The sequence below is a fragment of the Camelina sativa genome, chromosome 19, assembly GCF_030686135.1.
Source record: "Camelina sativa cultivar CO46 ecotype springtype chromosome 19, ASM3068613v1".
Lineage (NCBI taxonomy): Eukaryota > Viridiplantae > Streptophyta > Magnoliopsida > Brassicales > Brassicaceae > Camelina > Camelina sativa.
The window spans coordinates 18,911,099-18,924,532 of NC_141898.1; the positions used below are offsets into that span (position 1 = coordinate 18,911,099).

Consider the following 13,434-nt stretch of genomic DNA (forward strand, 5'->3'; position numbering starts at 1 on the left):
TTAGAGCCCAAGACATCCTTACAATGGAGTGATAATGACAAGATAGGCTAAAAGTAAAAGTTCTATTTGTATTAGGATTAGGAAAAGAGAAGTTTTCCATTATCAAAATAGGAATAACAAAGTTGTGTTATGAGTATAAATTTCTTTGATTGAGTTGTTATCAAAGGTATGAGAGATTGAGAGCTTTGGTCTAAACATAATAAAGAGAGTTATTCTTTATTCAAAGGCTATCTAGATTCTATAAAACCATGGAAACTTCAAATCCTAGAACCAGGTCAGACCTTCCTCCCGATTTGGTCAAATGTATCTTCAACCGAGTAAGCTTTACTGATTTCCACCGTGCAAGGATCGTGTCTACGAATTGGTACTGGAGTTTGAAGCTAACAGTTCCCCGGAAAATCACATCTCCATGGCTGATACTATTCCCAGAAGGAGAAAACGACGAAGATGGTAACCGTGTGAAACTTTTCAATCATGAAGAAGAAGACAGGATCTACAAGTCGAAGAGAGATTTTCGAAATAGTTGTAGCTCGTGTTCGTTCTTCTTACCATACAGTTATGATCACTGATGTTCTGAGAGGTCTTTTGTGGGTAGACGAGAAGACGAAAGAGTTTGTTGTTGTGTGGTTCGTTGATCCATCTGTCAATTGTCTTTGCTTTTGCAAGAAAGGGGATGATCGTTTTGCTTACATTTTGTTGCTTTCTCGAGTCTCTATGTATGACCAACAAATATATGATGTGGTGCTCCGAGGTCATAGTCTCTATATCTTAACCAATCATGATTACATTCGGTTCATTGATTTTTCTGGTCCACGAGGTTTCCGAGATTTCAGCTGGAGTGACCTGTTTGATCCGCCTTCTCCAGGTCGATATCATTCTGATTGTGAGGTTGTTGTGGTTAACGCATAAGGAGAGCTTTTATTAGTCGAGAATATCCTTGACCAGAGAAGACAAAGGAGCTTCCATGTCTTCAAGAAGGATCATGATCCTGAAATGAATCAGCGTTACATTGAGGTGATCTCTCTAGGTGAGGAGGCCTTGCTTCTTAGAATGCATACAACAGTGCCTGGTCTCGAACCCAACTCCATCTATTTCACCAGTCATGACTCCGCCTGTCACCGTTTCCGTATGAAGACTTTACACATTGACATATGTGTGTTCAACCTTCCAACCAAGACCCTCAAGCGCTGCTCCACGCTCTCCAACATGAAGCTCAAGGATGCTCTATGGTTTCTCCCTAGGACTTGACTGAGACTTTGAAACGTATGAGGCAAGGCACCCGCCAATATTGTATCAGTATCGTAGAAGGTTCAAGGCCCAAGATGGATCCAACAAGTAAGGAAGGACCTAGAAGGAATGAGGTGTCTCAGGTTGACTGAGTGGATCAGATTACGACTGCCAGCCTGGGTACTGTTCACCATGGGTAAGAATAATGTAACCTTAGTTAAGGTAATGAGTCATTTGGTATGAGCTGGCTTGTCCATTGTGTTCGTTCCAACGGCTCTTAGTAGAATAAGACAAGAGTAGTATAAAGTAGGAGGTTAGGAGGATGAGAGAGGTATCTAGATTCTGGATCAATTTGTAAGGGGGAGGGAGAGAATCTGTAAGTTCTCTCAAGTCTTGTATTCCGATATCTCATTAATAAAGAAGTATTTTCATATCCATTGGTTCCTTACAAGTTTGGACATCTAATATCTATCAAATTGGTATTAGAGCTGTTCAATCTTGGGAGAGCAACTAGTCATAACATCAAAAATGGAGAAGCTAGAGAAGGCAGTCGAGCACCATCAACGCGATGTCAGCAAAATCTCATAACTGGAAACCGAGGTCAAGGAAATGAGGAAACAATTGAAGAAGCTGGATGTCATGGAGAAGCAGATGGGGAAGTTGGATGCCTTGGAGATCATCCAGAAACGGCTCTTTGGTGAGGAACGACGCTCATGGGTGATAGAGGGAGATACACAACCTTCTGATTTCAATACCAACACAACCGACGTGGTACATCGCCTCTTCACACCCAGTCAAACGCCGACACCCATGCTGCAAGAAGCGAAGAGTGACGTTCCTGAAAAGAGCGACCCTTTGACACGGAAGATCGAGATTCCGTTGTTTGATGGAGAAAACACGGAGGTTTAGGTTCAACGCATGGAGCAGTATTTTGAAATGGAGGAGTTCTCGGAGGAAGAAAAGCTCAAAGCAGTCCGTATGTGTTTTGACGGTGAAGCTTTAACCTGGTATTGCTGGGAACGCGACCGAAAACCATTCACAAGTTGTGAACAGATGAAGAAAAGGGTGCTTGAAAACTTCTCTGTTTCCCACGACTTAACGGCAGGAGAATGACTGTTACTGTTTCAAAAACATGATATCACGGGAGGTATTGTAAGGATTTCATTGCTTTAGCCACAAACGCCCTGAAGGTTACAGAAAAAGTTTTGGAATTGGCTTTCATGATCGGTCTTAAGCCCAAAATCAGAGCAGGAGTAAAAATGTTTAAGCCCAGAACCTTAAAGAAGATGACGAGTCTGTCCAGGAAGGTAGAAGATTGTTCCGGAGAAGCCTCGTCAGAAAATTTGTCCGGAGGCGGCGGTGGAACGTCGACAAGGTCCGGAGGCGAGAGACTAATCATGTGTGGCATTCAACAATCAAGTGGGGGTCAACAGTTTAACGAAGCGGTAATTTCGTCCAACCCAAAGTTTGTCAATAACCTAGACAAACAAACGTCGTCGTCTCGACAAATCGTGAATCCAAAACGTAGTCAAACTAAGTCGGGAGAGGGGCGGCGATTTCCTTACTGGAGGCAGATGATACAGAAGCACACTACAAGAAAACAATACGTTTTTCTACGAAGTTTCCTACGAAAATTATCGTAGGAAAAAATTCCTTCGGAAACCCTTCTGAATTTTGACAAAACGAAAAAAGTTGAAGTAAATAAGAAAGAAATTTCCTACGCAAACGGACAAGAGAAATGAAAAGGGTATTTACTTCGAAAATCCGTCGGAAACCAAATTTTGTAAGAAATAGTGAAGGAAACTCGATAGAATATTGAAGGTAAAACACGGGAAGGAAATCAGAAGGAATATTTTCTTTCATTTTCTTACGAGAATCTTTACGAAGGGAAATTCGAAAGAAACCTGAAGGAATATAGAAGGAATCTTGGCCGAAGGTATTTAAAAGGAAAGATTCCTTCGAGTTTCCTACCAAACTAATTATTCGAAAGAAAACTCGAATAATAGTTGTTTATGTCGGCATGCCAAAACAAAACCAAGTGGGCAAGCAATTGAGATTGTGGTTGGAATAGGAAAGATGATAACTTTTTCTATATAAAAGAGTCATTGTCTATCTTAAATCCCTGACAACAAAAACCTTTATAGCTACGGCCTATCTATTATTCCAAAAACACAAAAAAAAATTTCTACGCTTCAAACTTTTTCTCCAAATATTTACAAAAAAATGAATACTTTTCGCACATGGTTGGACAAGGAAAGATGTTATCCGAACGGGATGCTTACAAGGGAATATGCAGCTGGACTCACCAAATTTATGAACGTCGCTATGAATCAGGAAAGCTGCTTAAGAAGTGGTAAGATGTTATGCCCATGTCCATCTTGTAATAATAATATCTTCATTGACAAAGATTTAGTCTGGGGACATATTTATAGTCTTGAAATTATGTCAAGTTACAAAGTTTGGTTTTATCATGGAGAAACTGATGCTTACCACGTGGGTAGTACAAGTGAAAATGTGTCTGAAAGGGTGGAAGAATCTAGATTGGGAGACGGTGATATAGGAACGGTTCAAATGGTTCGTGATGCACATAGAGAAAATATGCACAAATTTCTAGAACCTGAATATATAGTAGAAAAAGACAAATTTAGAAGCAAAAAGATTCTACGATATGCTAGATGCATCGAAGATTCAATTATATGAAGGTTGTAAGGAAGGACATTCTCCTTTATACGCTGCAACTAGGATGATGAATATAAAGACGGATTATAACTTGGCAGAAGATTGTGTAGATGCTTGGGCAGATTTTGTTCAAGATATTTTACCCGAAGACAACATCTCACCGGCTTCGTATAATGAAATTGAGAAGCTTGTTTCTGGTCTTGGTTTGCCATATCATATGATCGATGTTTGTATCGACAACTGTATGATTTATTGGCAATCAGACGCAGACTATTTAGCCTGTCGATTTTGTGGAAAACCCCGGTTTGAAAATACAAGTGGGAGATCCCGATTAGCGTTTAAGCGTATGTGGTATTTGCCAGTGGCCGATGGGTTGAAAAGGTTATATCAAGCAGAGCGGACAGCTGCAGCTATGAGATGGCACCAAGAGCATTCAACATATGGATAGATCGCGCATCCCTCAGACGCAGAGGCATGGAAACATTTTATGAGAATTTATCCACGTTTTGCAGAAGAAAGTAGGAATGTCTACCTTGGACTATGTACAGATGGTTTCAACCCATTTGGAAAACATGAATGCCAATATTCTTGTGGCCAGTGATTCTCACACCTTATAATTTGCCTCCTTCTTTGTGCATGAAGAGAGAGTTTCTATTCTTGTCTATCCTTGTTCCTGGTCCAGAACACCCAAAGAGATCTCTTGATGTCTTCTTACAACCTTTGATTCATGAGCTACAAGTTCTATGGGAGCACGGAGTTCAAGCCTGTGATGTATCATGGCAGCAAAATTTTACGATGCGTGCGGTGCTTATGTAAAATATTAGCGATTTTCCAGCTTACGGAATGTTATCTGGATGGACAACGCATGGGAGATTATCATGCCCGTACTATCAGGATAGTACAGATGCATTTCAGTTAAAACATGGACAAAAGACCAGTTGGTTTGACTGTCATAGACGTTTCCTACCATGGTCGCATCCTTATCGCCGTAACAAAAAAATGTTTAAGAAAAACCAAGTAGTTTCTGATGGTCCACCACCTGAGTTAGATGGTGAAAATATATTGATGCAGCTTAGGGATTTTGGCGCGGAATAACGACATATTGCGGGGGAAGTGTGCATAATCCAGTAGATTGGTATGGAGAGTATCATAATTGGCACAAACATAGTATCTTCTGGGTGTTGCCTTATTGGAAAAATCTCTTGTTGAGACACAATCTAAATTTCATGCACATTGAGAAGAATGTGTTCGATAACTTGATGAATACAGTTTTAAATGTCATGGGGAAGACAAAAGACAATATCATATCGAGATTAGACTTGCCTTCAATATGCAATCGGCCTCATTTACATGTCTTACCAAGTGGAAGAGGTCCAATCCCTAGATTCAGATTAGATGGAGATGCTAAGGACGCATTATTTAGGTGGATTGTACGAAAAGTTAAGTTCCCTGACAGATACGCTTCCAACCTACGAAACTGTGTTGACAACCAAGAAGGTTGATTATCAGGGATGAAAAGTCATGATTGTCATGTGTTTATGCAACGGTTACTGTCATTTGCATTTTTCAATCTCTTCCCAAAATAAAGAACATGAAGCTATTGCAGGTAACCTTTATTTTTTGGTTTGTAATATATTTTGTAATAAAACAATATATAATAATATTTTTCTATCCAATATGCCTAATGCAGGTATTAGTGCTTTCTTCATTACAAGATCACTGACGCCAGCTGGTATCAGGCAATTAGCTGACAATATACCAGTTCTAATATGTAATCTTGAAAAAATATTTCTGCCCTCTTTTTTTCGATGTGATGGCGGTGGAGAAAAACCACATTACATAAACCAAGTTCCAGATATATTCTCACAAATTAGGCGGTTAAGCGGGAAACCAACTAAGCGGTGGCTGACGGAAGTTGAACTAAAACACTTGCATACCTACATTTTGTTGAATTGTGAGGAACTATGGCCATATGAGAGGTATAGTTTAGTTATGTAAATTTTGTATTTAATATCGTTTGATTATAAGTATTTATTTGTTTTTAAAACTTATATATCCAGGATTTATTTGGAGCAGTTACGAACATCTTATCCACATTATGATGAGGAAACACTTGCCACTAAAAAACAAAATGAATTTGTACAATGGATGAAATTCTATGTGAGCATTTTGGAAAATTAAGTTTCTTCTTTTTTAATAACATGGGTAAAATAATGGACTACTTTTGAAACAGGTGCACACATGCAACAATAGAGGTGAGCGATTACATACCTGGCTAGAAGAGTTGGTAGATGGTCCATTGTCGCTTGCACAAAGTTCACCGACTTACTACACACGTTGATATGCATTCAAAGTGTTCTGAGAGGGAGAGAACAGAACAACGATCAATTCTGGGATTAGTACGCAGCCGGTAATATAATATATTATGGCGTTCTTCGAGAGATTTTGGAGGTTGAGTTCCCAAGAGTTATTAATTTGAAATGCATTGTTTTCATGTGTGATTGGTATGATCCATCTATCAGGAGGGGAGTACGTGTAGATAAATTTGGTGTAACTGCAGTAAGAACATCAGAATCACTTGATAGATATGACCCTTTCATCCTCGCATCACAAGGCGACCAAGTATGTTACATCCCATATCCTCGCATTACCAAAAAACAAGATTCATGGGTTACTGTTACGCAAATAAGCCCAAGAGAAAGAGTACACGGAGTTATAGAAAATGGCCCTTTGCAACAAACATATGTTGGGAGCATTTCTTCTGTTGAACTTAATCATGATGATCCAGCAACAGGAGAATTGGAAGAAGAGACCATGATCGATGAGATTTTGGATGTTTCTGAAGAAGAGGCTGGAGAGTTTGATGAGGAGTTTGATTTCGCTTCATCTGAATATTCATATGATTCGGACTAATATTATATTCATGTTTCATTTAATCTGATGATTGTAAATTAAAGCAACTTTAGAAAATCATAATATTCATGTTTCATTTAATCTGATGATTGTAAATTAAAGCAACTTTAGAAAATCATAAATCATAATATACATGTTTCATTTAATCTGATGATTATAAATTCACATATTTATAAATTTATCTTCCATGAAAATGTTACTATCTATATAAATTAAATTGGAATAGTTACAATTATTGCTTGGCACAAATAATATTGTGGAGAAATTTAGTTATGTAACTTTTGTGTTAAGTATCCAATATTGTGTAGAAATTTTATATAAAAGGACAAAATCAAACAAAACATAAGTTATATATGTGTAGATTAATATAATTTTTATATAAATTACAACATAAAACAAAACATAATTTGGAGGCCAAAAAAAACAAAACATAATTTATATAAATTTTATATAGTTGGTGTTTATGTTTTCGGCTTAGTAGAGTTCTATCTCTTATTTATAGCTCAATTATACTAACTAATTTCTATTCTAAACATAGCAAAAGCATACACATCTAGGATTAATCAGAGTCAATTCATTTTGGGAGTCAATTAATCTTACTCACATATATAGATTATGTTCTCTAGTTTCAGGAGAATACTCGTCAGAACGGCAGCGGCATTATGATAGCAGTACCTCGAGCTACTATGTACCCGATTTCCCAAGGTTTACACAAAATCCACGCAATGAACACACTCGGAACGGTAGTGACCACCAGCTGAGAATGAGGAATCAGATGTAGCTATTCTTGCCGATGTAAATGATTTGCTATGTGCTCCAGGACGCACAAACATCCCAGTCCTATGTCCAGACTGTGAAGGAACAGCTACATGGTAACCCTCCATCAATTTTAGATGATTCAGATTTTGTTAGATTACAAAAACTATTAGACTCATTTGTTTATAAACTACATTTCAGGTTTAGACATGACTCCAATGGTAATTTTACAAAGTAGATCCTTAAGATGCTGAAATCTGATCTCCCTAAGCCTTATCCTACTTATCGGTCTATCGAAGTCTGTCTAACACGGCTATTTCTCTTAAAGCGCTATGGAGAATCCTAAAGCAGGAGGGGGAAGGGCTGAAGGTAGAGCACGCGGGGCTGCAGAGCGAGGAAAACAAGACAACTATCAAATGTCCAAAGGAGTTTAGTCAGCTTATGGAGGAGTTTGGAGTAGTGTTTGATGAACCTGAGGGACTGCCTCCATCAAGAGGGAAAGACCACGCCATCAATCTGAAGACAGACACAGAACCAGTTAATGTGCGTCCTTTCCGGTACCCACATGCTCAGAATGAAGAAATAGAGAAGCAAATTTCCAACATGCAAACAGTGGGGATTATCAGGGAGATTGGAAGTCCTTTCTCCAGTCTGGTCCTCTTGGTGAAGAAAAAAGACGGTAGCTGGAGGTTCTATGTAGATTATCGAGCCCTCAACAAAGAAATGATGCCCGACAACTATCCAATTCCTATGATTGACCAGCTCCTGGATGAACTACAAGAGTCTTAGATCTTCTCGAAGGTGGACCTGAGATCGGGGATATCATCAAATACTAGTGAAAGCAGAGGATGTACACAAAATGGAGTTCCGCTCTCACGATGGACACTACATGTTCTTGGTAATGCCCTTCGGGCTTACCAACGCCCTGCCACATTCCAATCACTGATGAACGACGTCTTCAAACCTTTCCTGAGGAAATTTGTGCTTGTCTTCTTCGATGACATACTGATCTACATTAAGTCTGTTCCTGAACACCGTGAGCATCTACGGAGGGTACTGCAAGTTCTGCAACAACATCAATTGTATGCAAACCAAAAGAAGTGTCAGTTCGGGAGTCAGCAAATAGAGTATCTGGGCCACGTGATATCAGCCGAAGGCGTAGCTGCAGATCTAAACAAGATCAAAGCCATGACCGAGTGGGAGGAACCTGTTAACATCAAGGCTCTGAGGGGATTTTTTAGGTTTGACGGGATACTACCGCAAATTTTGTGTTGGGGTATGGAGACATTTCCCGTCCATTAACAGAAATGCTCAGGAAGGACAAGTTTGTGTGGACTGATAAAGCAAGAGAGGCATTCACCAAGCTTAAGGCGGCAATGGTGACATTACCAGTATTGGCATTGCCTGACTTTACAGAAGTGTTCGTGGTGGAGTTAGATGCTTCGGGGATCGGCTTAGGAGCTTTGTTGATGCAGAAGGAGAGGCCCTTAGCGTATTATAGCCACTCGCTGACAGACAAGCAACAGCTAAAGTTGGTGTACGAGAGAGAACTTATGGCCATTGTGTTTGCCATCCAAAAGTGGAGACATTACCTGTTGGGAAGGAAGTTTTTAGTTCGAACGGATCAAAAAAGCCTCAAGTTCCTATTGGAGCAAAGAGAGATTAACATGGACTATCAACGGTGACATCCAGTACAAACCCGATATGGAGAACAAATCCGTTGATGCCCTGTCTCGCAAAGAGGTGGTTCCAACACTGTTTGCCCTTTCAGTTCCTGCAGCTATCCAGTTAGAAGAGATCTGCTCTGAGGTTGATAGAGACGAGGAACTCCATAGGATTATCAAAGACCTCGTCAAGGATACAAAAGCTCACCCGGATTTTTCACTCATCAATGGGCGTCTTTCGAGACATGGTAGGCTGGTGATTCCAAAGACGTCTGCAGTTATCGGGCTGATCTTGAGGGAGTTCCATGATGGGAAGATGGGTGGACATGGAGGAGTGCTCAAAACACAGAAACGGGTAGGAGACATGTTCTACTGGCAGGGAATGATGCAAGATATCAGGCAGTATGTGTCGGCTTGTCAAGTTTGCTAGAGATACAAATACTCAACCTTGGCTACCGGTGGACACCTGCAACCACTGCCAGTTCCAGAGAAGATATGGGAAGACCTATCGATGGACTTTGTCGAAGGCCTACCCAAGTCAGGTGGAAACAACGCCATACTAGTGGTAGTGGATCGATTGTCAAAGTATGCTCACTTCATGAGGTTGAAGCATTCGTTTACAGCGACTGATGTGGCCACTTTGTTTGTTCAAGAGATCATCAAGCTACACGGGTTTCAACGATCCATTGTGTCCGACAGAGACAAGATATTCACCAGTCTGTTCTGGAAGGATCTGTTCAAACTGGCAGGGACCAAACTATGCTTCAGCACGGCTTATCACCCTCAAACTGATGGACAAACATAGGTAACAAATAGAAGCTTGGAGACCTACTTGCGTTGCTTTGCAGGGGAACAACCTCGCATGTGGGCTCAATATCAGACCTAGGCATAGTATTGTTACAACACGTCGTTCCATTCAGCCATTGGAATGACTCCCTACCAGGCAGTGTACGGTCGGGAACCTCCCTTGGTGATCAAGTATGAGAACGGTTCTACGGTTAATGCTGATTTGGAGAAGCTTATACAGGAGAGAGATGCGACATTGACAGTGATTAAGGCCCAGTTGCACAAGGCTCAACAACATATGAAAAAAGAGCTGATGAACACAGGAAGGAGGTTGAGTTCAAAGTGGGGGAACTTGTGTACCTGAAGATGAGATCTTATTGGCGTCGCTCTCTAGCAAGACGAGTCAACGAGAAGCTAGCAGCTCGTTACTATGGACCGTATCCAGTGGAAGCTAAGGTAGGAGTAGTAGCGTACCGTTTGAAGCTTCCAGCAGAGGCTCTGATACCAAAATTACACACACATAGTGGTACAACCACTTAGGAGGTTTTTAGGATCAGTGTTAAGTGTTTAGGAAGTATTTTGGACAAAGATTATGTAAGAATATAAGAAAGATCTTTATACAAGGGGATAAACTTATTTTATTGAAACACTCAAAGGGATTACAAGAACTCTTAAGACTCTTACTCAAACTCACTCACTTAAGCTTGTCTGAAACTCTTCACCAAGCCTTGGTTTTTATAGTACAAATCTTAGGGAATATTACATAGAATATTCCTTAAGCTTTATTTTACAACCCTCCATTTATTCAACTCTCTACTTTATTTTACAACCCTCCATTTATTCAACTATCTCACAACCATATATTTCACTATCAAATATTACTCACTTATTACTTATTCCCCCTGTCTCCAAAAGAGAGGTGACGTCTATCTTATCCGTTGTCGTCTTCTTCACCGTCTGAGGCGACTTCTGTGACGTAGATCTTTTGGCCTGGAATGTATCGTTTTATCTTGTACGTTTTTCCTTCAACTCTGTAGACTGGATGATCTGGATTTGATTGTGGCCACGCGTATTGATCATGGAAGCCTGCAAGCACTTGTCGTATTTCTTCAGCGAATCCTAGCGGGTAGACGTGTCTGTTGTGCCAGTGAGCTGTGTGAGGACAAAGAAAATTAGGGTCAACTTCAGATTCATTAAATCCATTCAATAATGCAATTTGCTTTGCACGTTGATGGAAATTCCCCGAGGCAAAAGCATCATTATTGTAGCTTGTCTCAACGTTCGCATCATATTTCTTTAGAATAATGATTTCTCCGTCTTGTTCTTCTTGGATTGTAGTAATCCTGAACGTGACAAGTATATCCAACTCAGGCTGTGCACGAACATGTTCTTGCCACCAGGTAACATCGTGGAATAATGTGAGCCATTTGTATAATAATTTGTAATGTGCCTTCCGTCTGGTCAATATGCATTTCGCCAAGTACTGGAGTAGTTGACTTTTATGAATGAGGACCGCAATAGTGTAAAGATCTGCCATGTACCAGAGTAGGAGGTATGCTTCTATAGGAAACCGGCTATAATGAGCAGGGTTCATATGAATGGTGGTAAGGAAGGGATAGGCCGGGTGGTAAGGGAGGCCAAGAAGTGGACCCTGATCAAGACCATATCAGTGTATATAGAGCTTTAGAAAACCATGCAGTGTCTCAATCCCTCTGTAGATCAATACATTGTCGAGTAACGATTCCCTTATTCCATGCGGCATATCGGCAATCATTTTCCGCAGATTATCTTCTGTTGGATTGTCTGGACTGAGGGTGTATATCATGGGTACTATTGACGAGATTTGACGCTGAGTTCTTGAAAGAAAATCTGGGAGGAAGTTGTCTTTTCCTTTGATGTGTTTAACATCGAATTTCCACTGGGAAAACCAACTTGCCCACCTGAGTAACTGAGCTTGTGGTAACATCTTCTGCTTGAACTGAATCATTTTTGGAAAGGAGGACATGTCCATTTCGATGAGGAAATGTTGGCCCACCAAATGAAACTCAAATTTTTCTATTCCTCTTTTGACAGCGAGTATCTCCTTGTAAGTAGAATGATAGTGTTTTTCACTATCTTTGAAGACTCCACTTTTGTAGCCACAAATATGTCTCTTCCCTTTTTCGTCTTCTTCTAAGAGTACTGCTCCCCAATAGCAATCACTTGCGTCCGTCTGCAGAATTCTTCTTCCCTTTGATGGGATTTTTAGAGCTGGTAAGGTTGTGGAAATTTTCTTCAATTCTTTCACTGCTTCTGTGCATTTCTGGCTCCAAGGAGGGGCATCTTTCTTGAGTTGAGCAGAGAGAACCGATCTGTGTTTTGCAAGACCATGAATGAAATCCGACATATAATTGACAATCCCCAGAAACTGTTGGACTTGCTTGAAAGATAGTCGTTCATCTGGAAACTCATTGAGTTGGGTGGCAATGTGAGGTTGGAGGTAGTATTCTCCCTTGGATATGTGCATTCCCAGAAAATCAATCTCCGTTTCTCCGATCACCATTTTCTTTTCTGATAGCATAATACCATATTTTTGTACGATACTGTGGAACTTTGCCAATAATGAAGTGTGGGAATCTATGTCTGGCGAGAATAGCAGAATATCGTCGATATACACCAGCGCATTTGGGAGGATAGGCTCGAATATCTTGATCATAGCTTTTTGGAATAATGAAGGAGCTACCTTTAGTCCAAAAGGCATGACTTTCCAGTGGTAATGACGATCTGGTACACAAAATCCCGTCTTTGGTCTGTCTTCTGGTTTGATTCCAAGCTGCCAAAATCCTGCTTTTAAGTCAAACTTGGAGAAGATTTGTGCTTGCGGGAGTTTTTGGAATAACACTGCTCTCTTTGGCAAAGGAAACTTGTCATCGGCAAGGAAATGGTTGAGTGGTTGATAGTTGATGACCAATCTGAGTTTTCCTCGCACCTGTTCAGCCCGTTTGTTGACGTAGAATGCTTCGCATGCCCAAGGTGAAGTGGTCTTCTCAATGAGATCTTCTTTTTGGAGTTGGTCAATCTCTTCGAGTGCAAGATTGTAGTGATCTGGGTTCATTCCTGGGTGACTTGCTTTAGTTGGGTTGATATCTTCATTCTTCTTGAAAGGTAAGGATATGAAAAAATCTGGATTCTTCCATAAAGGAGATGAGCACTTTGTGAGAAACTCCGAATGAGAGGTGGCGCAAGATGTCTTTGCTATTTCTTCTTTTATGGGATTAAGCATCTCCATAGGGTATAGATGAGACACCGTTGTCCAAGGTAGCAGCTGATTTTTGTGCTTGAGACCTTTTGGGTGCCACGAAACTCTCCGAAGACTATGGAGGATATCAAATCCAAGTATAAAGTCCTTTCCAGGGAGTTCAGAACCAAA

General features: G+C 40.4%; 2 protein-coding genes and 1 pseudogene across 3 annotated transcripts; all 3 read left to right on the plus strand.

Moving 5' to 3' along the window:
- The first annotated feature begins 248 nt into the window (after positions 1 to 248).
- Positions 249 to 1,248, plus strand: LOC104767959 (F-box protein At2g14290 pseudogene; annotated as a pseudogene).
- Positions 1,249 to 3,349: 2,101 nt separating this feature from the next.
- Positions 3,350 to 6,900, plus strand: LOC104766666 (uncharacterized). 2 transcript variants are annotated; one of them, XR_015590466.1, is made up of 5 exons: positions 3,350 to 5,512; positions 5,597 to 5,885; positions 5,967 to 6,066; positions 6,140 to 6,316; positions 6,429 to 6,900. XR_015590466.1 is itself a non-coding variant. In XM_087500477.1 (4 exons), exons 1-4 carry the CDS (start codon positions 5,428 to 5,430, stop codon positions 6,245 to 6,247), a joined length of 582 nt encoding a protein of 193 aa, XP_087356603.1. In that variant the 5' UTR covers positions 3,352 to 5,427; the 3' UTR covers positions 6,248 to 6,900. The 2 variants fall into 2 exon arrangements, 1 of the variants encoding a protein (XP_087356603.1); XM_087500477.1 differs by having other exon boundaries at positions 3,352 to 5,512; positions 6,140 to 6,900.
- Positions 6,901 to 9,279: 2,379 nt separating this feature from the next.
- On the plus strand, positions 9,280 to 9,669 carry LOC147920790 (uncharacterized). Its single transcript, XM_087501229.1, has one exon. It carries the CDS (start codon positions 9,280 to 9,282, stop codon positions 9,667 to 9,669), a length of 390 nt encoding a protein of 129 aa, XP_087357355.1.
- Positions 9,670 to 13,434: the final 3,765 nt, after the last annotated feature.